The sequence below is a fragment of the Melanerpes formicivorus genome, unplaced genomic scaffold (assembly GCF_026170545.1).
Source record: "Melanerpes formicivorus ecotype bairdi unplaced genomic scaffold, bMelFor1.0.p_v2 SCAF_17, whole genome shotgun sequence".
Taxonomy (NCBI): Eukaryota; Metazoa; Chordata; class Aves; order Piciformes; family Picidae; genus Melanerpes; species Melanerpes formicivorus.
The window spans coordinates 684871-711038 of record NW_027142369.1 but is presented as its reverse complement, the minus strand read 5'-3'; the positions used below and the strand labels follow the sequence as shown (position 1 = coordinate 711038).

Genomic DNA, 26168 nt, shown 5'->3' with positions numbered 1-26168 from the left:
AGCTATAAATAAACATATAAGATTTTCTACTGTGGGACATATTTCTAGTCTAAATTACAAGATATAATTTCACTGAATAATTTTGCTCTGCTAGTAGAGTGGGTTGAATTTGTGTCTCTGTTTATGGCCACTGACCCCATCAGTCTTGGTAGACAAATCTTAGGTCTGAACAAATGGGCACATGAAAGTCATTGTCAAAGACATTGTAAAAGATGAGAAGACAAAATTATAATCGCTAGGACCTACAAATCATCAAGATCCTGTAGTAATGATGGAACAAGAGAAAAGGCAAGAAAGTGGAAGTATGACATGCAGCTGAAGCTCGCCAAACAGGGAAGGCATATCAGACCCATAGCTGGATTGGGATTCCCAGCCCTCAGCCCTGGTACACCACAGGGATGGAAAGATGTGGTTGAGAAGCACAGCATCTCAGTTGCTGGGTATGTCAAGGGCCTTGTCCACTTGGGAAGATGGGACACTGCCCAAGAGAAACCTCCAGAGAATGTTCAAAGCAAGAGCCTGCATTAAACACCCTGAATCATGCCACAAGAGCTCTGCCTTCTCTCCACCAGCCACAGAGGAGCTAGAAAAAATATAAAAACTTCAGTAACATCAACAACTCTTTTGTCCTTATCCCCAGAAGTCCAATCTTTTGTGCCCTATGAGGCACATCAGCCAAACACAGCCCAGAGCCTTTTGCCTGCAGTTCAAGAGTGAGTGCACCTCCAAATGTACCCACAATCCTGGCCCCTGTTTTAGCCTTGGTTCAAATATCTGTGAGAGAAAATCTCCCTAAGCAATATTGACTCTTTCTGCTTATTGATAAATTTGAAACAGCAGCTGTTGTATTCTGTGTACCTCTTGATCCTCTAGCATTGGAGGTAGGGAGATGGGTAAAAAAATAATCTCCCTCCCCTGAAATGTTGCATTTTCCTTTTTAAAACAGGAAGAACAAGGAGTGTTGACATGGAGATATAGCAAACAAAACAGTGTTACCTCAAGTTATCCACCAACACAGATCTTTATTTTAACAAAAAGAACACCAACAGAATTCCAGATTCATGAGTAGATAGGATAATAACAAACAATAAAACAACATGTCAGCTTTTCTCATCTGAGAACTTTGCTTCCTTGCAATTTAACTCCAACAAAATATTAACAACCAAGATCTTCAACCACTGAGATCTGAAATGTATGGTATTTGCAGCCTGTGTTACAAAGGCCTTAAATTAGTCACAGTAATACTGACACTGAAAACATTAAATAACATCATTGTCTCACCTTTACAGCAGTTTCAAGACATGACAAGGCACCAAACCAAATCATAAAAGTCCAACTCATCTCAAGGTGGCATGGGGCACCACTGTAACAAACTAATAGGGCATCCAACATGTCAATGCAGGAAGTTGTGCCAGGGGAGGTTTAGACTGGATGTTAGGAAGCAGTTCTTCATAGAGAGAGTGATTGGCCATTGGAATGGGCTGCCTAGGGAGGTGGTGGAGTCGCTGTCACTGGAGGTGTTTAGGAGGAGACTTGATGGGGTGCTTGGTGCCATGGTTTAGTTAATTAGATGGTGTTGGATGATAGGTTGGACGTGATGATCTCGAAGGTCTCTTCCAACTTCGTTTATTCAATTCTATTCTAAGTGTGAAAATTTTTGAGACCTGCAAACTAGACCAGATTTTGACAGAACTAGGTGGCTACCTATCACCATGCCATTTGGGCATGATCCATACAGGCCAGCAAAGCTTTCAGCAGGCACAAATGCTAAATAAACTCATTTTGCCCCAAAGCAATTTATCCCTATAGACAACTATTGTTTGTGCCAACAGGCACCCTATTCCAGGGTAATTGTGTAATAAAATCTGAATTTTCACCAAAATCCAGGTGAATCATGTTTTAATTTGAATCCTTGATATTCTCTGAGTAAAGATCCAGCATGGCAAGTCAAGTCAGTGTAGAACTGGGAAAAGGTTGGCACAAACCTGCATGAGCCATAATAGTCAAGGGATTGTGTGCTTTTTCTAAACCAATCTAGTCATTCATATAATCATCTAGTGACTGGGCACAACGACTGCCCCAAAAAATAGTGGGCAGCAAGTGCTTTACAAAAAGTTTCAGAAAAGTTGAGAATAAAGTTGTTTGCTTGCAAGGAAATTTTATGTAGAAGTGAGAAAGCTGGCGATGTGCTATCCCCGAACCTCAAATGAGAGTGACAGTAAGGACAAGTGCATGGCTTCAGAAAAAGGCTCTGAACAGGTTTCTTAGATAGTGACAAGCATCTGCTTGTGCTCCGCCTCTTGAGCCCCAGCTTCTTCAGACTTTCAGCAGTAATGGGAAGAGAAAGTGGCCTGCTTCTTCAGAATATTGCCTCATTATTAAAATAACACGTCCATTGATGAGGGCAGACAGACACATAAAACCTGCTCTCTGGCCACAACTCATGCCTGCCACAACTGACTGCTCCTATTTAGGTCCAGGAGGGCTTTTTATATATTTCTTTAACCTACTACCATGGATTAATATTAATCTTGAAGTAACATTTCAATTTTTAAAAAATATGGTGAACTATCTGCTTGCTAGATCAAAATATTAAAATTAAGTGGCTTTAGTTGTATGAAGTATCTAAGGCCAACACCAGATTCTTAAGAAGTCAGAGGACATTTTTTAAAGTAGCTTCAGAGCACATCAGTCCTCAGCTTTAAGGGTTTACCACAATTTTCGGGGTGGTGGAGAAAATGAAGGAAACCTTGGAGGCAGTTTGAACCTTGCTTCCACTCCTCCCCATCCAGCACCACATTTAGGTACTTAGTACTTAAAATGGAAAAATAAAGCCACAAAACCTAGGAAGGTGGGGAGGACAAGAACACAAAACACGAGTAACAAATGATTGCAGCAACAAAGGAGAATGGAGTCCATCTAGGTAATTATAGGTTGTCTCGAGTTACTGGGCCCACGCTCTGTTGTGCATGTGCACGCTGCTCAATTGCTCTGTTAAGGCAGGCAATCTTAGTATTTCCCTTATAATGATGCTGCCAGATGATTAGCCCAAAAGCTCTTTATGAATGAGAAGAGAGACTGCCAGGCAGCAGCAGCAGCACAGCTATCCCCAGGGGCAGGTTTGCCCAGAGAGGATCCTTTCCTGGGTATCAAGCTCCATGACCCATTCAAGCAATAACAGGGCCAGCTGCAATGCATGTCTGAGCTAGAGCATTGTGCCCTCTCTTCAGGATATACACAGAAATCATTTACAGCAGAGCTGAAGAAAGAAATCAAGCAAACCAGGGATTCTTCCAAAAATAAAGTTACATCTATTATACAGAAGAGCACTCTGATGAGTGATGGAGTCTGCTGTTTCACACCCTTTCCTAATTTCCTAAACCCAGCCATTCCTTAAGAAACAGGTTGGTTTGGGTTTTGGTTGTGTGTTTTTTTCTTCTCTGTGCTTCCTACTCCAGCTCCATCAGCAGTTCCCTTTTCTAGTTAGGGGAGAGAGCTGACAAGTCCTTCATTTCCCACGTGGTCCTTCTTTAAATAGGCATCTTGAGATTTTCTAAAACCCAGAGACCAAGGAAGACTCCATAAGAGTCTCTATGTACCAAGCAGAGGGCATTCCAGCAGGGTCAAAGGATGGCACTTAGAGGAAGAAACAAAACCCTTATCTTGAGAGAAGCAAAGAATGGATGGAGACCAAAAACAAAAGAAAAAAAAAAAATATAAAATTCTGAGATCCTTCTGAGGCTTTGTTCAGACCTTTCACCTGCCAGACATGTCAGCTTTGCCAAAGGGATGACCTGATCCTTGCCTGCTGGCACACATGACACCTTTTTCATTCTAACTGGGCAAAGCAGTGGCACAGGATGGGGAGCAGTCATTTTTGTTTGATTCAACCATGATATGCATGACAGCCAAGGGGCTCCTCGCAGGCCCCAGCAGTGAGGCCAGCCGGGAGTGCAGTTTTGCTATTGTAGCCGGAGGCCCACTTCCAATCCAATTACACACAACAGCTGTGCTAGCTCCTCTTTTCCATTCCCTCTGCTTCCTCTGCTATGTAATTCCAGGACAGGTTTTGTCATTATTTGGGGCAGTAAGTCAGGGTGCATGGCAACTACTCTGAGTGATCAAAGGAATAAGAGCATGAAGCAGAAGTCAAAGTCATTTGCCCCAGCATCCACAGGCAAAAGGAGCGATCAAGCCACACTATCTCATTTTTCCCACGGCAGAAACAGCGCGCATGTGGCATGCTCCTAGAAGTATTCACATAGGGAGGGCTACAAACAGGTAATGTTTGAAAGCACAAAATGAACACTCAAGCATTCACAAAGAAGGCCACATGCACAAACGAATGTGTGCAGGTAGCAAAACCTGAGGGTGAATGCATTCTATGGCTGACCCGTAAGATGATGCGTATCACTGCAAATGCGCCTGGATCAAGTAGGTGCACAAGTTGGGAAAAGGCCACCTCTTGGGCACAAAAGAGAATTTGTCAGCTTGGAAAACACATCTCTGAAATCCCAAATAAGACAAAGCAGGTGAACAATTAATTTCATATTTTTTTTTTTCCATTTGCCAAAACACAAGGAACAGGAGTCATTGAATGAAATTCTCAAGTAACAGATGTAAAAAGAACTGAAAGAAAATACTTTCAACATCAGAATGATTAAATGATGAGGCTGGTTTTCACAGGGTACAATGGAGTTTAAAAAAAATAATAAATATATAAATAAGTGGGTTAAGAAAAACAAAGTCTGGACACATCTAGAGAAAATACGTCAGTCAGTGACTGTTCAACACCTTGATCTGGATGCAATATGAGGTCATAAAGTACTTTAACCAGTGACAGTGTCTACTTTCCTAAGACGACACTTCTGGGCTCTGACCCCAGTGTTCACCACTGTCATATTGTTGCAAATGGGTGTGGAAGTTTAAGTGGAAAAACATTCACATTTCACTGCAAAAGAATCTGACTGGGGGATAGTGCCTAGTGCAAAGGGTATGTAAGAATTAAAACAATGGCAGTACCTATGATGAAAATAAGCCTGTACAAACTGGTTTCGACCACCTGTATGAGTGACACTGAAGATAAGGCATGGGTGACTTCTACCCCTGACCAAGTACCTTCTCCAGACAGGAAACTTCAAATTCACGTATTTTCATGACCAAAAATCAAAGTTCAGTTTCAAAGAAGTAGAAGCCAGCATATAGGCACTGCTTGAAAGATGCTATGACATGGAGCTATGGAGGCAGACTAAAGCAGTAGCCCAGAGAGGAAGAAGTGAAAGAAGCATTAAAAGACAGAGTTTGAAAAATTAATGGCTTTGATTTAAAAAAAAAAAAAAAAGTGGTAGTATGCTTGTTCCTTCAAGGATATTTGTACCTTCTTGAAGGAGCTGATTGGGCAAACAAAGAAATTTTTCCTCAGGGTCCCAACTAACTAGGTCATTCCTACTGGATTGAGTCCATCCAGTAAACTGTAGTGAGAAGTAAAATCATGACATCAAAATGCTCAGAATTTCATCTCTTAGCCTCTTCCCCATGAACATGTGAAGGTCTCTCCCACTAAGAGGATAAGTGTGGCATGAATAATAGAAGCTCTTAACCTCCATAATCTTCAACCTAAGATTTCTGTGTGTTCTGAAGGTAAGGTGAGGCTATAGCTATAACCCCAATGGGAAACATGACAAAATAAATCAATGAACCAGCTGAGTACAGACAGCAGGAGTCCCATCTCCAGGGCTCGAAATACTTGACTTTGCTGCTTACAATGCAGTGTTGTTATTTTGTGACTGGGGCCATTACATTAGCTGGACTAGTATCTCATGAACTCTTTTCATTTGTGAAATAAGCCAGATGGGATCTTCAGTGCATCACACCAGTCCCTGTGGCTGGTGTACCCCTTCTTCACAAGCAGAGATCTCACAGCCTGGGAAGGCTCATACTACACATTTCTGTTTATTCTGGAACAAGATTCTTTGCACCTTGAACAAACTGCTCCCAGCAGAGCTCTGCGGTCCTCTCTGCCACCAGTCCCAGCCTATTCACAGCTGTCTTCTCTTACTGGGGACTTATTTTTAATCAGTCTATTCAACATGTAAAAATACTCAGGTAATCAATGGGCTCTTCACATCCCTAATTTGTCTTGCAAACAGTGGATAGTTGAAGCAACCATTCAGACAGGGGTGCAGGACTCTGTTCTCACAATACAGATAGCTAGATGTCCAAATAGGAAGAAAGCTTCTGCACAGTCAGGCAGAGGGTAAGTGCACACCCAAACCCCCCTGGTGTTCTTAGTCACACAGCAAAGCCAGTGTCCTCCCCCGTGGGAGCTGAGCAAAGGATTAGGCTGCCTAATAAACAGTTACAGAGCCCAATAATGAGGTGTGGGTAATTGCAAGAAAGAAAACATGGGTGAGTGCAAGAGCACACAGAAAAAAAGCATTCACATGTGACTAGAAATCCAGATGAGAAAGAATACAGCAGTCCTGAGAACAAGAACATGTACATAAGCAATGGGGAGAATAAAAAAAAAAGAAAATGCACCTCCAAGCATATATATTACAAGAGTAAGAGTTTAGTGGGGCAGAAGAGTCCCTTCAGAGAACAGAAGGATGGATCACTCCAGGACACCTGTGTAACAGCAACATGGTCCTGTCCTGGTTGTGACACCTCTGCTTGGGCTCTTGCTAGTGATGCCATTGCCCTCTACCATGCTGTGCAGGCCTGGGACATGGTGCTGATATTGTTCAAAGTAACGTTCATTCATGGCATAATATCATGAGTCCTACTGGTAGAGCATAGCAAGGCCATGCCCTCTCAGTTCTACCAACAGCTTCAGAACATGGTGGAGAGACTTGTGACCCTGAGACCTTGGTGCACATCCTGTCAGATCCTGACATGATGAGAGGAGACAGGAGTTCCTGGACATCTCACACTGGGGCAGAGAAAGTACATGTTCAGCCCCGTGGGTCACTGCAAAGATTCAACTGCATGTTTGACAAAGCTTTTCTTTCCAAGGCACACCAGGCAACATTTGGCCCCTTCCATCCTCATTGTTGCCAGCTGAGATAAGCACAGGATGCAAAAAGGAGGCTGATGAGGAAAGCCAAAATAGCCAAGTATGCAGGGAAATTACCCAAGCAGCCAGCCCTCAATGTGTCTCACTGAACTGTTTCACAAAATCTGATTACCCAAGTGTAGAAAAGAAGCAAATTGAATGGAGAACTTATTCCAGGTCCAGGCCAAATTTAGCAAAAGTTATGCAGAAAGCTGAGAAGGAAGAGTGTCTTAACCCTCCCATCATCCCACTCCAGCCAGGGCAATGCCAGCTGCTTCCCTCAACTCTCATTTCCATTTCATATAATGATAAGCCAGGTGGAGCTGCCTAAGCATGAGGTAAAAATTAGTTTCTTAAGCTTCAGTGGCAACAGGATGTGGACTACAGCATAAGGTGGTCTAGTTTGATTAACCATTCTTGCTAGAGCTGTGGGACTCAGATCCTTTTGGCAATGAGAGAGTAATCTGGGGAGGGAGGTATGGAGTTCTCTGTGGTAAAATACTTCTTTGTGGAAGAATTGCCCAAATAAACAAGCACAGAAAACACACTTTTTTTTTTTTCCTTTTACATAGATCATCTGTGCCCTGTCAAGAATTTTGATACCTAAATAAGATTACACATTCACATGCAGCCAGAAAGATACTCACTGGGTTTTAAAACCTAAAATAAAATAACAACCAAAAAAAAAAAATCCTTCTGTTAGTGGAAATGAAACTCAACAAGTTATCAGTGGGACCTGCAAAAGGATTAAACCCCAATAGAAGGAAAATGGCTGAACTAGCTCTGTATGCCAGACTACACACAGACAAATCAAAACCAAGTTATATATGATGCACTGTTCAATGCCAGACAATCAGGCAGCCACTTTTAATGTAGTTTTCATTGAAATAAACATCCCTTTAACTGACCAATGCAATGTAATTTCTAAGAGGGAAGTTTGTGACCTTTACTACTGTGAAGTCCTCCTCTTAGCAAAGACTTTGCAATCCAGACTCTGTAATGTCCAGTATGACAATTTGCTCTGTAAACTCCCAGGAAGCAGGGTGAGATTCCTGCCCCTAGTAACCGTCCATTACCATTCCTTAGAGAGCAAGCTTTCAGCTCAGCAAAAGCAACACTTACCTGGAATATGATTGACATCTGTGGAGGTGTTTTCATGGCAAGCAGAAGGGAGAACAGGGAAAAAAAGAGAAAGAGAGAGAGAGAGAAGAGAAAAAGCCATTAGAGATGCACACAGCAACTCAGCATCCTTGCATGGAAATCAATTTCATGCAAAACCAGAAATAATTAGGTTTGTTTGAAGGCCACCCATCTGCAGCCAAGCACCCAGCCATGCAAGGGAGAAGGCACTGGCTCCCTCTCCACTGTGCATGTAAAAGTGAATCCATCATCATATCTGTCCGGAGAGAGAGTTCCTGGAATCAGATAGAACCAAGCCACATCAGTACCTGTAAGAATATCAGTTGAAATATTCTACTATTTTTCACACACAAATGCAAAAGGAAGAAACAAAAGACAATCTGCCTGCAGTAGGTTTCTATTGCACATAAATTCAAGCAAGTTTTCAGAAAATAAGAAAGGAACCTGCTCCCCTTTTATGAGGGGCCATGTGAATTTATGACCAGGTGAAAGACACTCAACATAGACCCAAAGTGTAGAAGAAAGTCCATTCTTTTTCATTCCTCTTGCCCATCATTCCCAAACCAACATCCTTCATTGCAGACAGTAGGAGGGGTGGGGGAGGAGTGCCAGAGGCTTGCACATCCCACATGTTTTTTTTTCACAAGATGCTGAATTCAAACCAAACGCCATTCAGTATTTTTTCTCTTTGACATAAGACTACTTTCCAGAATCAAGCAAATAAATCCCAGAATAAATTAGCCCTCTAAAAAAAGAGAGGAGCAAGACTATGTATCAGTCACAGATGAGGCGTATCTTTGAATGTAGTGTCTGTTTTGGGCAGAGCCTAACAATCCCACAGAATGTACTTCAAAAGAAATGTGTCTCAATTTCTTTTAGCATCCCAGGATTAGGTTTGCTCTGAATAGCTACATTTATCATAACACCGTGAGGGAGGAATCCCTTAAATCTCATGGGATTAGACTAGATCAATATTTTCCTTCTAAAGCAGCCCTCCAAAGGAAAAAAAGAAAACCTCTCTTTGAGAAAATAGTGGGACCAGGTTCATAGGTAGCATTCTGCCCTTTGACCTTGCCCAGGTATCTGCTACAGGTGTCATCTTTCCAGTAAGACTTCAGAACAATACATTAACAATTCAGACTACTACAGGCCCTGAACCATTTCTGCCACAAGTTTAGGAGCATGACATGCTGGGTGCTTCAGCTACACAACAACATCTAAGAATGTATTCTTCTTCCTCTAATACCCCTTCCAATTTCCATTAGTCTTCCTCCTGCCTGTCCAACCCAGCTGTGAAACCAGTGTCACTTGTCTTCCTGAGATACTTGAATTTCAGTGGCGAATAAGTGATTCCTGTGCATATTGCTTTTTGTTTGTCACTTTAGGATAGCTCCAGAATCATTTGAAGAGAAGTTTCTATAGTACATCACACATCTATCAGGCCATCTTTCCCTAAGGAGCTAAGAACCCAAATAAAACAATGCACAAGGAGAGGAGGGGCTACTGCATCAACTCATTCAATTTCCATAGCTTCTACTAAACATGTATGTCAGGTATGCTGAGCATTATTTGCTGGCTTTTCTCTTTTAACCCATTAATTGTGCCTAAGAACTGCTGTCTTGGGGCATGCAAGCCTGGAAGGCACGGCACTGAAATTCTGTCCTGAAAATAATGACATTTAGGAAGGCAAAGCAAACAAGGGTCAGGCAGCAATGCATGCCACGGAGGATGGAAGTTTAAAAACAAAAAAGAAAAAAAAAAGTGAGAGCAGGGGCAGAAGGAAGGAGTTAGATCCTTAAACACCACTGCAGAATGTGAACATGATGGCAGAAATTTCACAAGCCCACAGCAGGGACCTGAGCTGAGGTGGCCAGCAGGACTAGAAAGGCAATTGTCCCACTGTACTCAGCACTGGTGAGGCCACACCTTGAGTACTGTGTTCAGTTTTTGGCACTGTTGTAGGAGAAAGACATTAAGGTGCTGGAGTGTGTCTGGAGAAGGCCAACACAGCTAGTGAAGGTCTTGAGAGTAAGTCTTACAAGGAGCAGTTGAGGGATCTGGGGTACTTTAGTCTGAAGAAAAGGAGGATGAGGGACACCTTATCACTTGCTACAGCTATCTAAAAGGAGGTTTTAGAGAGGTGAGTGTTGGTCCCTTTTCACAAGTCACAACTAATAGGACAAGATGAAATGGCATCAAGTTACACCAGCGCAGGTTTAGGTTAGACATTAGGAGAAACTCCTTTACCAAAAGGTTTATCAAATATTGGAAGAGGCTACTCAGGAAAGTGGTTGAATCACCATCCCTGGATGTATTTAAAAGCCATCTAGGTATGGTGCTCAATAATATGGTGTAGTAGAGGCCCTGGCAGAGTTAGATGATGGCTGGACTTGATGATCTTAAAGGTCTTTTCTAACAATAGTACTTCTATGTGATTTATGTCAGGTGTTGCTTGGGAAAATCAGTAGTAGTCAGAAATGATCAAACATTTCAAAAGAGGAAGAAGAGAGCACCATAAGGTACAGCAAATGTTTTTGAGCTGATTTTAAACAGGTACAAAGCTCTAGACCCGTGTTGTTCTCTCAGCCTGATCTGACAACAGATTGGTCACAGCTACAGCCCAGGTTACCTTGGGGGCTCAAGAACAGCAGGCAGCTCCAGGATGAAATGTGTAGAATGGTTAGGGAATAAAAAGCATCAGCAGATAGAAAGGGCAAAAGAAAGAGATAACCAAGGGTGAGCAAGGGATAAACACATTAAGCAAATAAGGAAAAGGCAGTGGGCTGTAACTGATACACTGCTTGAAACAATACTTATTTAACTGTACATGAATTAAATGGGTCATGAAGCTGTTAAAAAGGGTGACAATGAAGTGTTATGAGCTACACAAGCATCTCTAAATGTGGTTTCTCAATAGTAAGTAATAGGGGATAGTCAGAAAGGGGAATTCCCTTTTATTCTTTTATTATTATTATTTTATTTTATTTCCAGTATCCCTAAGAGCAGGCATCACCTATCCTGACCAGTTTTATTCTTAGCTGTCTTTTTGCTGCAGCTTTTTTGGAAAGCCTCCACTCAACACAATTTCTGAATATACTAGTTGCATCAGAAAAGTCACTGTTTGCACCTCTGTGATACTTCTGCAGTGTGTACCTATGTGGCAGTCCAGGTCATTCCTGTTACTTCCCATACCAAATACAAAGGGAGTTTCTTACATTGCAGACACCCCCCCATGTGGTATCTGCTGGCAAATGCTGATTTTCGAGTGTACTTGGGTTTTATTTTAAAATACACAAGAGAAAGCACTGCTTGCTTTGTGAAGATAAAAATCCTGTGTAATCAGCCAGCCCTTATAAAAGGCCCTACAATAAATGCCACCAAAATTGCCATGCAAGTCCTTAAAGGAAACCCCTTAACACCTCTGCAGGGTTGTGCACCATTCTGCTGTGCTGCAGGATTAAAATTGTAGTTGCATATACTGACAAAAGAGACCCTAAAAAAGCCTCTGATCTAGCTCCTTATGGCTGGTGGCTCCACAACTGGAAGAAAACTAATGCCTCAAGAAAGGTAGAAGACTGACATGGCAAATAGGCAGTGACCAGACTTAGGGAGCCAAGTTGACTCTCCTTCAGACTCTGCCATCTGAAATATTATCTCAATTTTTTTTCCATGTTTTTGCAATTTGCTTTCAAAAGGACTGTTTAAAACATGCCCCCACTTTATTCCTCTTCCATCAGCACTACCTTCCTCCCCCTACAGGGACATTTTACCTGCCATAGGGACCCAGGAGGTGGAATTTTCCCTGATTAAACAGGGAGCATGCAGAACCCATTGGCTAACAAAAAGGCCAGTGTCCATGGGACTTACTGCTGTGCAGATGGACATTTCTCCACTTCCTTCAGCTTTGAGCAGTTCAAACACAGAGAAGTCTGCCTCAACAAAAGGCAAGGCAGAGTTCACTTTATCCTGTACACAGGAGTCCATTTATTGCTCCTTTGTAGAGGGCTGAGCAGCAAGACAGTGCTGTTTGCTTTTGTTCTTTGATGCTAATAGGGTTGAAAGAGGGATCAGCAGGGCTGCTGCCTTTGTCTGGTGCAGCCCTAGCCATCTGGGTGGGGTGGGTGGAGAAGGAGGAGGATGAAGGGGAGCAGGAGGAATAAAGCAAACATTCTAGTTCAGATCATTCCTATGCCTGTATAAGAGATGTCTGAGGTATTTTTAACTCTAATATTTTTAACCAGAAGTTTAGCAATAAGGGGAGATGTCATGAGAGTGCACATCTCTCTCCAGCTGGAAGACAAGGACAGCACAGACTTTTTAGGCACTCCAGTCCCACCAGTACACATCACCTTGACTTGAAGAGATCTGCTTTCCTTCCCATTTCCATGGTCCATTCAATCTTGTCCCCCACTTTGGTGGGCTGTGGGCATCTGTCTTCTGCCAGCTAAACTGAGAGCCACTAATTGAATTCACACATCACAAACCAGCGGTCAGCTAGAAGCATCCTAGGCTAAGTGGAAATAGGCAACTAAAGGTGAATAGCACTGCCTTGTACTACAAGTCTCTCAAGTTCTTGGGTATCCCCCTTCTGGGCTCTTAGGGTGCTCCCTCTCTAAATGCCAGTGTGTGGAGAGGACTAGGAAGCAGGTAGAAACTGAGGAGAGGAGGAAGGCAGAAGTTTTAACACTTAGAGGTTTGTTTGGGTCATAGGAGACCTGCTCCTAAATAAGAGGAGATCCTGCCAGGAAGATTACCTTATTCTGAAGCGCATTTAGTTACCAACACCTACAAAAGTTTTTCTAAAGCAGATTTGACTCTCATCATGCTGGAAATACAACCAACAGATACAGGTACAATTTCACTGACAGAGCATAACTCTCACTCACTTACTGACGTAGATGAAAGCAGCTCAGAGACCATAGACTGATGTATTTATAGCAGTCTGTGAAATTATTCAAGAGATGTGATGAGCCAGCCTGGACTCCTGTGGTGTAGTAGTAAGAGATGCTGGCGACTCAGAACTGGGTGATTTCTTCCTAACTGAGCTGTGATGCAAATTTTTAACAATATGATGCTGCATTGCATTTTGGCTGAGCTGGAAACCCTTCAAATTGCAATGATCAAGGTCCTCGTTCATTTGACACTTCATCAAACAAAGGGTTAATTCCCGATGCTGATTTAGCAAGTGGTCTCCTTCCATTCTAATCTGGTCTGTTAAGGGAAGGATAAACATACGCTCGTAACTTCACCTCCTATACCAAGCTGCTGGGAATCAGTGTTGGTGCAAAACTGTACAGACTTCTTGTCTTTCTCTTCAGGAAACATTGTTTCAAAGCCACCTGGGAGAGTTATGGCAACATAAAAAGAAACAGAATCTGCATTCTATGAACAGCTTCTAACAACAATTTGCTTGGGTGAAGCTGTATTCTGTAACAAGGCCAATTCCAAGCTTTAGCAAAACATCCCTGTAGTGCCCAATCTCAGACAGGCACCTTGAAGATTGTTGTATTTATAGTTAACTAGGTTAAAATCTTGGATTCATTAAATTCATAAAAGACTTGAGAGTAACTTTGATAGTGTCATGACTTCATCCCTCAATTAACATATCTTGTCTTACTGTGGTAGTAGAATCCAGCACTGGTATCCTTTCACTGATTCCAATGGAATTGCCACAGAAACAAATTTGACCAATTCTGTTTAGTTTGCTAAATGTTTAGGATACTGAAACAAATCCAAGACCACTCAAGCCTAAGAAGTCTATCACTGAGCTGCACACTGGGATCATCAAGAACTTCACAGTACTAGCAGGTGTAGGTCTTATTGTCTCACTCCAGAACAGGACCCTGTAATTTGTGTTAATGGAGTGTTGAACACTTCTGATTTTATTCACTGGAGACAAGTGGTGACACATACACAAACAAGTTCATTACAATCAATTACACTTCTCTGTGTCCTTTGTCCTACGGGATCTCTTAGGCTTCAGTCTCTTGGGAGTAGTACTCAACTTTAAGCTGCATAGAATTGCAGACATTTGTAGTACTGTGCCTTTGCACATATAATACTTAGGATCTCAAAGCACTTATTAGCTGTGAATGTAGGAATCATTCAGCCAGTACTGAAATGCAGCCAGCTCTGAAGTGAAAGAAACAGATGTTTAACAGCTTATAGGAAGGCAACACAGCAGTTTAGCATGTCAGAGTTAGAACAAGAACTACTTAAAGAGGCAGAATGAAATTTGGCCGATTCTACTAAAAGTGACATGTGATTTTAAAGCACTCCTGATGTAAATGAGGTGAAAGGGTTTATTCTTATCTGAATGATTAACAGTGATTTGAGGCCTCCAATACTCTTCTCTATACTGTGTGCATTGACAGCCTGTCCTCTCCACAGGGTCAAATGTGGTATTAACTGATATGTACCTGAGTATGTCAGCTTCTAAAGTGTATAAAGGTTGAATGGATCCTGTATCTACTACAGAAAATTGATCCTTTACCTCGTGGAGCTAAGCTTTCTGCTCTCCAGCAACCAAGATACCCTGGCAATGTGTGCTATAGCCAGCTGAGGAGACATTAGCAAGTCACCATGGTTTTGCTGCATTTGCCTGGCCATATAGAAAAGTGTTTTCCTCTCAACATGGTATAGATGGATTAAGTGTGCATGCTGCTTTCAGGAACCAGTGCACCAGTATTTCTAGCTCCATTAAGAGTAGGGGGAAAAACATTTTTCAAAAGAATCTCAGACAAATGAATTCATAATAATCCCTCTGATTAAGTCTGTATCATTACTATTCTTAGATAAAGCTGCTTGCTGATTTCCTGGCTTTCATCAAAAGTGCCATCCGCTCCCACATATCCCACATACATTCACGAACATGCCTTGGGGCCCAGCTAAATTACTGGAGAAAAGTCAATAGTTCTGTGGCCTACTATCACCAAAAATCCAACAGGAATTTAATTACTTGGTGCCTTCCAAGCAATTTGCTGATCTTCACTAGATACATTGCCTGAGCATTCCAAGATGAATCTCCTTTCCATTTCATGTTAGATAAGGGAATAGAGGATTCACTCCCTGCTATTTTGCACAGCACCACTGTACATCTCCACTCAGCCAATAGCCTGGTGGAGCACACAAATGTACACAACTGCATCACTTCTGAAAGGCATTTGCAAGCAGAAAAAATAAGTTTCTTCTGTATTCACCATTGACTGAAAGAGAAGAAACTTAGGATGCAGAAAGATAAGGGTTTTGTGAATTTTTGAAAGCTTTGGTAGCAGAAGGGGAGGGAGGCTCTAGAATTGCTTCGCTACTGGGAGCTGGGAGTTAGACACCAGCATCAAAGACTATTATAAAAAGACTAGACAAGTATTTCTCATTAATTTTTCAGATACACTTGATCTTGTCTTGGAAAGACTAGCTGGCCCTTGAGACCTTTTCCAATCCCATTTTCTATGATTTTATTATTCTAATTCAAAATGCACTCTCCTTAGACAATCCTGTCAGTAACAGCTGCCAAGCGTCACAAGCTAAGAGCTTCGGTAATGGAGCAGGGCAGAGACCAAGGCCGAGCCTCTGACAGCAGCCAAGCGCAGGTATTCAGGGAAGAGTCAAAAGAACTGAGCACATTCACGGTACCCTTATTAACAGCTTCCAGCAATGATGGACTGGAGGAGAGTGCATAATGATCAAAATGTTTAATTATCCTTGACAGATACTTATCTCCTTGATTTTTTCCTGCTCTCTTCTGGAATATTATGAATAAACATTCTCCACTCAGCATCACCACAGCAGGCTTGATGTTTACTATCTACTTCACTTCGTGCTTTAGCCACGTTCTTTCTAAACTGAAGAGTGCTGGTCCATCAAGAACCTCTGCATATGGCAGTCCTCCTGTCCCTACAGTGCAGAGAGATGTACGTTACCAATAGCAGGATCAATTTTGAATGTTATGCTTGGGTTAGTTGTATCAGGCCATTTGTGTCATTAATATATTTTAGCACAGGTGTAAACCCATAGGAAGCGTGTCCCACTCCAGTACTACACAATCTGGCAAAAAATCCAATGAGAAAAAAGCTATTATTCTTGTCAGAAACACAGGCTGACAAGTTTATGAATAAGAGATACAGACTGCGTTTGGACAAACTAGCCTAAGAATTCACTCTGCCACTCTGGCAAGCCTTACTCCTTACCAGGGCCTGGTGTAGGCCCACATCCCTTCTTTTCTTTCTGTTTAGCAGTATCACACACAGCTCCATAAAGAGCTCTCCTCTGCCCTAGAACTCACTTGCAACACTTGGCCCAAGAGCAAGCTGCAGCTTCTGCAAAAGAGGAATAGATACCAGAGGATAAATAATATGGGCACTGATAGTGTGTGCCCACGTTGCACACATACAGTACAGAGTCTTCCCCACAAACACTACGATTTGTCATTTAATGTACCATGCAAACAGCAAAAGCTGACATATGGTTCATCATATTATGTACTAGAAGTGCCAAAGCTTTTTCCACCTAAATGGTCAATCACAGCAAAAAGGGGGACTAAATGACTTTCCTGCCTTTAGCTACAACATTTGTGACCACTGTTTATAAACCATTCATCTATTAGGAGCAGTGTCAGGGTTACAGAGAAAATCGGTTTTGCATTTTCACCTTCAGTAGTAAAAAGAGGAAGAGGATTTCACTTTCCCTTCCAGCTCAGATGAAACAGGAACCTGTGACCTTCTAAAAGCACACCTTTGTTATACTTCTGCCTCTTTTCTCACACTTTACCTAGGCATCTCTACACTTGTTCCCATGCAAAGAATTATGGATGGAGACCCCTGTCTTCATTCAGATTTCCTTTCAAGGAGAGAGAGTCTCGTGCTTTGCAAAGACTTTCAGAAACCACTAGCAAAAGAGTTACACTCCCTCGGACAGCTGCTTCCTTGTGTTCTAATTACAGCTGAAACTAACTTCCCATTACAAGCCAAATTTTGTCTCGACTTTAACGAGGACTAAATCAACCAATGTGACACTTCAGAAGCTGCATCATATCATAGCAAGATATGTTTTTGTAAGCTAAAGGAGAATCACCCAACAAATCCTAAGGATGTACAACAGTGGACTTTTGTATGCTGGCCACCACAAAAAACGAAGCCCTTTTTAAGCAATCTTGCAGCTTACACTGAAGTGAACTAGCCATGTGACCCAAGAAGCATTGCAGGGACACTGCTATCTGCTTCAAGTACTGAAATCACACTTGTGGTGTCCCACCTCTGCCTGCCAGCAAGATAGGGACAGGAAAGCGGGGCATTGCTCATCATATGCCACCAAAAGAGAGTACCTCTCCTTCTGCTGAGCAACAACCCAGACACATGCTGAGTATTTTCAGCTTCATCTTGTCTCAGCAGCTACCGAAAGGCATTTAGTCCTCCCAAATCCACTGCAAATTGTGCTGCCTCTATTCCTGCCTTACCATCCAAGAAAAAGAGATGGACAGGGATGAACTTTGGGTATATTCACTATGACATATGCAGCACTGAGTATACTTGATAAACAGCAACCCAGAGAACAGAAATAGGAGTTAGCACAAGGAGATTTTGTAAAAAGTCATAAGTAAGCAGAGAAAGGGTTCGTTAAGCCTATGAAGTGGTCCAAGCTATAATCTATTTGCTGTACCCAGTTGGAATTAATAAAACAAATCCCTTGGTAAGTCTGACAGAGTTATTACAGAATGTTAATATTCCCCTCAGAACAGTCTGAAGAAGCAGAGCTGGAGCCACAGAAGGCCACCACAAGCCTAGGCAGACAAGGATGGAGCAAGAATAAGGGGGACCCTTCTGCAAACCCACCTGACTCTCATAGTTGGCATTGTGTACTTCTACACCACCTGTTCTGGAAAGGGTCAAAGACTACAGAACAAGAGGGAAGCCTGCAAGGATGAAAACTTCCCATCTCCATTTCATCCTAATCTTACATGAGGCAGGAAGAGGAATGCTGCTCCAGTGGTTGAGCTCTGTGCTGCCTGAGCCCTTCCCTGCTCACATCAGACCTGAGCAGCAGGACTCAGCAGGGAGGCTATCCTATACCACTGGCCTCAGAGACCACCACCTAAGCTCTGAAGAAGCAGCAGCCTGTGTAGCCTCAGAGAGCAAGGAACACTTCTTGTCACTTACCAGTCACTTCTTGACATCTACTCATACCACATGCCAACACTTCTTGTGCTGCATCACAGCATCCCAAGACAGAAATGGCATAGTACATCCATTTGCAAGACACACAGATGTCCCACAGAAATCAAGAGGTGGCATTTTCCACACAAAAAGGGACCCGGCAGACTCCACACGTTAGCCCAGACATTGTATCTTCAGTCTCATGGTACATCTTTGATGGAAGGAATAAGTAGAACTATTAGCATTTCACCACTGAATCCAACTCCCTGATGCTACACACCTCCCTAAGATTCCTGAGATGACACAGCTCTTCTTGACAGGGAAAAAATAAAAAAGTGGGGAGAGAAAATAAAACTCCTCCTCTTCTTGTCAATACTGATTATAGCTAATACACAATCAGACCTAGGTTTATTACAGGATTAACATTGGATTAATTTGTAACTCAGTTCTGTATTGAGAGCCTTTCATAAGACAGTGTATGCAAGGATTTAGTGATCTTGACCAGGCCCTGCCTGCTCTGTTGGTCCTTGTACTTGCAGCCTGTATGTTTAGCAGGGGCAGACACTGCATGAGAACCTGCTGGGGTGCCCTGTGCCAGCCCGGGCTGTGTGCTGGTGGGTGTTATGACAGAAATAACATCCCAACCCATCAGGAGAAGATACATTATTCTGTTTGCTGCACAAAATAAAAGGCACTACAGCATGAGAAGTAGGAGGAAAATCCATCCATAGTCCATCTGATGCTGCTTGAGAGCCTGGTTCCCAGCCTCTGAAGTGATATAACTAACTCATATATTTTTATTATATCTTATTAAAATGTCTATTTTATAATGCTATTTGTTGTTGAACTTTCTTGTTTAGGCATGGAAAAATCTCTGCACACTATTTCTCACTCTCTCTCACCCATACACTTCCCCCACTGTGGAAAAACTTTATGGGAAAGACTCCTCAGAAAAGGCTGCCAAAGTGCTGGTTAGACACCTGGTACCATCAGGTGCTAAGATTTGTTCTTCAGTAGGTCACTCTGGCCAAGGAACCACATGCAGTCTCCTGTTCTAAACACTCATCTCCCTGAATTGCCTGATAGTTTGAAAATAAAGACCATCATCTTGAAATTCACTGAGTATCTATAATGTGCTTAGCATGCCTCTGGGTCTGGCGTAAGTAAGTATCAACTAATTATTGATTCATTCACTCCAATTCCAATTAGGATGGAGTTCCAGTGTGCCTGCAAAGTGAGAACTGTATTTATTACATATGAAAATATACAGTACATGCTCCTCCAACTTACAATGATCACCCTAAATACAGCATGAGTACTCCAAGTACTCTTTTTGCTCTCCCTCCTACACTTACATATCATTTTTAGACTATGTGTTAGTGGGTTTTATATTCTATGTTATTGCCGTATTTGCTGCTGCAATATATATATATTTAAATTAAATAGAAGTCATCAAGAGGTTCTATTGGAAGCATTTGCCTTGTTTATTGTTGAAAGGCACTGCTTGGAAAAGAGAAACTGCTGACTGAAGTAAATGTGAAACATAATGACGGGAAACAGCTGCATTCTGCATCCTTCAAAACACTAAATTTTCTCTGTGAATGTCTATATGTAGACCTCCAGCCTGCAGCAAGATCCATGGAGATCCCAAGTGCATAATCACAGGGCAAGGCAGGACCTCGTACCCACTGAATTCAGCAAATGTGTCTCTTCATTGAATGGACTAGGATCAGGCCCCTAAAATCACAAGCACTGGCATGTAGAAGAGTTTTGGGGTTGTCTGTTCCACACACAGTTCAAACCACTTTGATTAATGTGATAACAATACACACAAGCTCATACCAAGACAGACAGAGAAGGTGCAGGAAAGACCTGTACATATTATTTTGGTGTTGAAGGTTTTTTAAATGTGTACTCTCCCTTGAGTCTGTCGAAAGGAGTGTGTGCATTAAATACCTTCCACACTCATTTTCTCACATCTATTATACAAAAGACACTGCTGAACAGTACCATGCTTCTCACCAGTTCAAATGCACTGTATATCAACAAAGATTCAAAGTTTTCCCAGCTGGCAGTCCTTCTATGACCTAACAGATGAGTGGAGCCCTCAATTCATATCCTGGGAGATAGCTGAATCCAGAAGAGCCATCACTGTCTTCCAGCAGTACACAAATGTGTTGACCACTTGAAAAAACTGAGCAAGAACAACACCCCCCAAAACAGGACTGCCAAACACACTTCAAACACTAGCACTAACTGGTACTTCTCACCTGGGCACAGAAAGAACACAATTTAGTCTTTTATTTCTAAATGCAATCTCTTTGAAGAAAATTTCCACCAGGTGATTGTTGCATGAGTAAAAGCTAGTACCTCCCTTCTAGGAACTGTTATTTCTCACCAGCCAAGATTCATCTTTAAGGGTTCATGCACCAAAAGCATGGGAAAGGAAGGCATTATGACCAGCAGCATATGTCAGGCTGTCCCAGGGCATTTGTACTTCTTTGTCTGTGATGAGTTCACGAAGAGCCACAGCCTATTCTTATTCCCCGAACGATTCTCTGCCTGTAACTGCAACATGAAACAGAGAAAGCTGTTCAGCTTATTCTGGTTGTATCTTACACAGCCTCATTCACTGCCAGGTGAGTAATCGGTATCATAATTAAAGAGCTAATAAAAAACTTCTTTCAGTAGGAAGACACAACCCTGAAACAAAACAATAACCATTAAGGACCAGAGCAATTCATTGCTGGATTTCAGTGATGGTCATAAGCAGTATTGCAAAGGGATTTGGAAGAGGGAGTGCACATCCTTTTCTGTGCCCTCTGATTACTAAAAAGGTAATAGCTCTTCTCTTTTCTTCAAGAATATGCCAGTAGAGATCCCACTGGAAAAGACTAGAAAGCAGTAGCCTTCCAGGACTGCAGGAGGAAAGTATTTCAACTATATCAAAGAGAGACTGAAGGACAGTATTCCTGAACTGGCATCTGACCTATATGCCTTTTTAAAGATATAATGCTTAACAAGATAGAAAATTGATTATTCTATATTGTTACCTCACAACACATGACAGAAACAGGCTCTAGCATCTGCTTCTGAGCTCACAGAACCACCGAACCAAAAAGTAGTTGAGGTTTGAAGGGACCTCTCAAGACCATGTATTCTGACTCTTCAACTCCCTCAACATCAAACTAGAGCAGGTTGCTCAGAACATTCACTAGCCAGGATTATACTATCCTCAAGGATGGAAGGCTATGCAACAATTATGAAGTGTGCCTGAACATGCAAAAGACCTCACTCATTTAAACAGAGCTAGATATAACCTTTAAGTGGTTCAGAAAGGTGTATCTTTGCTAGGCTGGATATAGCCATAAATACATAAGGAGGTAGTCCAAGAGACATACTCTTCCCTCCACAGAGGAATGCAAAGTGAAAGAAGAATAGCATGAGCAATGATTTGCAGAGAACCTCAAGGACATGATAGGAATGATGGAGTTTTAACACAATATTTTTTTTTGTAGTTCAATCCTCCATAATCCAGCTGAAGGAGCCAGAGACGAATCTTTGTATTAGGGGACATCCACAAGAAGGAATATTCAAATACAGTACAGTTTAATGCTGCTTCAAAGCAAACTTTAGAAAGCAGACATTGAAGCTTCAGGTAGAAGTTAAGTCTCTAATGAAAAGAAGTCATTATAATGTAAGATCCTAAAGGATTACTAATACTGGTAATATGAATTTAAAACACAATACAAGACTGTATGTAACTGCATAAGTACATGATATACTGATATTATTGCAAGGTGAACCCCAAGAACTTAATATTAATGCAGTACATTGCAAGAACAGCACGCAGGAGACATCCTTTTACCAAGGGCTTGCACAGGTTCAGACAAATTTAAGCAGCTCCTTTGTAAAACTCATACCAAGAAAAGCAACTCCTAGGTGAGAACTTACTGGCTTGTATGAAATCTCCTGAATCTGTAAGAAGCAAACTGGTAGCCATCTTATGCTGCTCACCTCCCATGTGTCACACACAGCAGCCACTTGACTACGAACTTTATTTGCACACCATTTCGATATACATCCATATAAGATGGAAGAAGGGTGGGGTCCAGTTCAACATCTAGACAATTCAAAGACTGTCATTTGGAAAAAGGTGATCAGGAAAAATCATAGCCTTCTACTATGTAATCCTGAATATTAAGGAGCATACATGGAGAAGTAATAGAAAATCACACAGAGGCAAGATGAAGCCCATAGAAACCCAGCAGAGGCAGCATACAAAGCAGCAGATGAAGCACGTATTCTCTTCCCTTGTAAAAAAAGTCTGTCATGAAATATCTACATTACCAGAAAGTACAGAAGAACATCTAAAGGGACTTTTTCAGCAGCCACCAGTAGCTTCCTATCAAAAGTCTGGTGAGCAATCTTGCCAGCTTGCAGGTGTTGAGCAATAGGGTTAATAACACTATATCCAGATCCTGATGATTTCCCACTGATAGAACAATTGAGTACACCTCCCTGGCTGTTTATCTAATGTAACATTATATGAACATATTGCTTATCAGCTGTTCCACAATAGAACTCTGCAAAAGGAGCAGAAACACTGCAGAAACCCCTGACAGCTTTCTATTCTAGGAGATTACAGTAGCTTCACCTCCTTCCGAGCACATTACTCACCACTACAGATAGCTCAGGTGGCTATCTGTGCCTTACAGTGATACTGCCCTGGAACAGTCATGACCATGGTTATTGTGGGGAAGACAATAAAGAACACTCTTTTTCTCCAGAATTAGCCATAAAAAGTTGAGGTGAAAATACATGATACTCTTGATTTTCTGGTGCCTAGATACAATGCATAGACTTTGGCCATGCTCCAGAAAGCCAGAGGTGAAGCCTAACAAATACTATCAGTTCTGCTCACTGCCATTTGAGAGGCACTGACTCCTTTTTACCAGTGTAATGCAGTTTAATCCCCACTTATAAACAACTAGAGAAAAAGAAACTATCCAAGAGGAGGATGTTTCCTATCAGTTATAATATCCCTGAATTTAATTGTTTGTTATTGGGTAAAAGAGAATTGTTGCTGCTTCTGTCTGCTGGGGGAAGTAGAATGCCCTTCTACTCCAAGTGCTGAATACATGATGAACAACTCCCTCCACCACATGAAGAGTCAAAAACAAAACCAAAAAAACCCACCACCCACAAAACCAACAAAACAACAGGCCTTGTGCTAGGAACACGGAGGTCAACAGCACCACTCCAAGGTATGCCCTACAGACTGGGTGATGGTACACAAGAACTGTCAGTCAGTCTCAAGCTTGGAGATCTCACTGACTAAAGGTCCACTTCACTATTCTAAGCTTCAGACAGATGACAATTAAGTCTGCATCTGCTTCATTCCTTCAGACCTAGAACAGTGAAACAACCTTTCTTATTATTTGATGCAATATAGCATGAGCAAGAGCTGCTTCTGCACTCCTGCACACTCTCTTGCATGATTCTCACAGAAAGCAACACCACTTCTGCTAGGGGCAAGCTTTCTTATGAGTGACACCCTGAAAAAGAATGGAGAAAAATCTATAAAAGATTAAACTGGTCAGATAACTACAGCCATACTGTGATTTACAAAAGAGGAGGCAGCTGTCTTCAAAGATTCATTCACTGAACTCTGAAAGTGCTCCTAATCACCACTGCAAATTTGCAGGTGTGTAACATGTGTGGGTTGTATTATTACAGAAGACAATAACTGTTATCCTCCGGTATCTCGCTGAACTTCTTGACATGAGGTACAGGTTGCTAAGAAAGTAAAAATCTATCAATCTGAGAACTGGATTCATGACAATTCAAAGACAAAGTATAAAACCCTAGAAAGCACAAGTTGTGCCTTCTGGTATTTCAGAATGTGCAGTCCTGTCCTGTATTATAAGTTTTCAGCTGAAAGCATTCAGGATTAGTCTAAACCACTTTAAACTTCTAATAACTAATATTCCATGATAGCATCTTGCCACCATGGCAGACATAGCTATAGTGTTTGGGATGCCCAGTGCCATCTGCAAGACCATCTTGGCCATCTTTAATAATGTCTAAACACATGTCTCTATTCAAAATGTGGTGAATTCCATACTGTCATCTTTCAGTAGTGCTTCAGAGTCACATGTGCTTTTGACTGTTCTTTAAATCTTATGCTCTAAGTGATCTCTTTCAGGAAATGCATGACACACACATGAAGAGATTGTATCTTGCCAAGGGTAATGGCAAGAGACATATTCCGTTCTACACCACGAACTGGCATCTGTAATCCATTCATTTTGCACTGGGTATGACTCAGCCGATGCTGGCAAAGATCTCTGGCATGGCCAAAGAAGCCTACTGATTACTGTAGTAATTTTGGTTGTACCATCTGAAATCCTGTAAGTCATACTTGACCTCCAGAAGCTCTGAAACTCTTACGAACAACTGAGCATCTAATAGCACCTTTAATATACTCCAGTTGGCATGACACTACTTCACTAGATGGCTAGGACAGAAGGCATATAACAGGTCCCTTTGGAGAATAGAATAGAATAGAATAGAATAGAATAGAATAGAATAGAATAGAATAGAATAGAATAGAATAGAATAGAATAGAATAGAATAGAATAGAATAGAATAGAATCAGACGAGGTTGGAAGAGACCTTTGAGATCATCGAGTCCAACCTATCATCCAACACTATCCAATCAACTAAACCATGGCACCAAGCACCCCATCCAGCCTCCTCCTAAACAACTCCAACAACAGTGACTCTACCACCTCCCTGGGTAGCCCATTCCAATGGCAAATCACTCCTTCTGTGAAGAACTTCTTCCTAATATCCCCTAAACCTAAACCTGGCACAGCTTGACACTGTGTCCTCTTGTTCTGGTGCTGGTTGCCTGGGAGATGAGACCAACCCCCGCCTGGCTACAACCTCCCTTCAGATAGTTGTTGACAGCAATAAGGTCTCCCTTGAGCCTGCTCTTCTCCAGGCTAAGCAACCCCAGCTCCCTCAGCCTCTCCTCACAGGGCTTGTGCTCCAAAACCCTCACCAGCTTTGTTGTCCTTCTCTGGACACATTCCAGCAACTCAACCTCTTTCCTAATTAGTACTCTGTCACCAGATGTTACTTTTCATAGTCTTTCACCATATTGATAGGGAAGGATATTTTTTGTTGTCTCAAATGCAGTGTAAACCACTTTCTTATCAACTTCAGGTCTAGGAACAGTGTGTGGCTTCATGACATACAATGGTTTCTTGTATACTACTCAGCTCTGGGCTGCTCCTAACAATGTCTGGGGCAAGAACCTGGTAATCAACTTACAAAATACAGGACCTGTCTCCAGGACCAATGACAGACAATCAAGACTTTTCTGCCTGCTGTCTTTTCCACACCTGTCTTTGCTTTCCTGACTGCTGCAGGAGGCCCTGATTGAAGCTACTTCAAGGGAGAGCAGAAGGCTGGAGCTTGTCTCCCTTGTCTCCAACAGGGTCTTCAAAGACTGTTCCAGCAGATGGAGCTTTTACCTCATGTCTTGCAACTTACACATTCTTGTGGAGAATGACAACCAGGCATCTGCTCCTTTCTGAGATTCCAGTACACAGAAGAGATGTTTGTTGTGTCCATCTCATATAATGAATGATAAACCCAGGAAAATATAGAGTGCTTAAACTGGCAGGGCTCTGAATCTCAGAGGGGCTAGGAGGAGTTGGGTCAGACCAACATAGTAAATGGTCTAGGAGATAATAGACATGAGTATATTCTCAGAAATTAGTTCAGCTTGGGTGTGGTAGCCATGTTCCACTATG

At 42.0% G+C, this 26168-nt stretch overlaps 1 protein-coding gene across 35 annotated transcripts in view; it reads right to left on the bottom strand.

Moving 5' to 3' along the window:
- The window catches only part of NRXN3 (neurexin 3), a 1031515-nt gene that overhangs the window by 934221 nt on the left and 71126 nt on the right, over positions 1-26168 (bottom strand). For 27 of the 35 annotated variants that reach the window (XR_010988607.1, XR_010988609.1, XR_010988608.1 and 24 more), the window contains exon 3: positions 8177-8194. The exons of the other annotated variants lie outside the window; for them this stretch is intronic. Coding sequence is in view for 24 of the 27 variants with exons in the window: in XM_068148688.1 (XP_068004789.1) it covers positions 8177-8194 (18 nt within the window). In the remaining 3 variants the exon portion in view is untranslated. The remainder of the gene's footprint in view (positions 1-8176; positions 8195-26168) is intronic. 35 annotated transcript variants of the gene reach the window in all.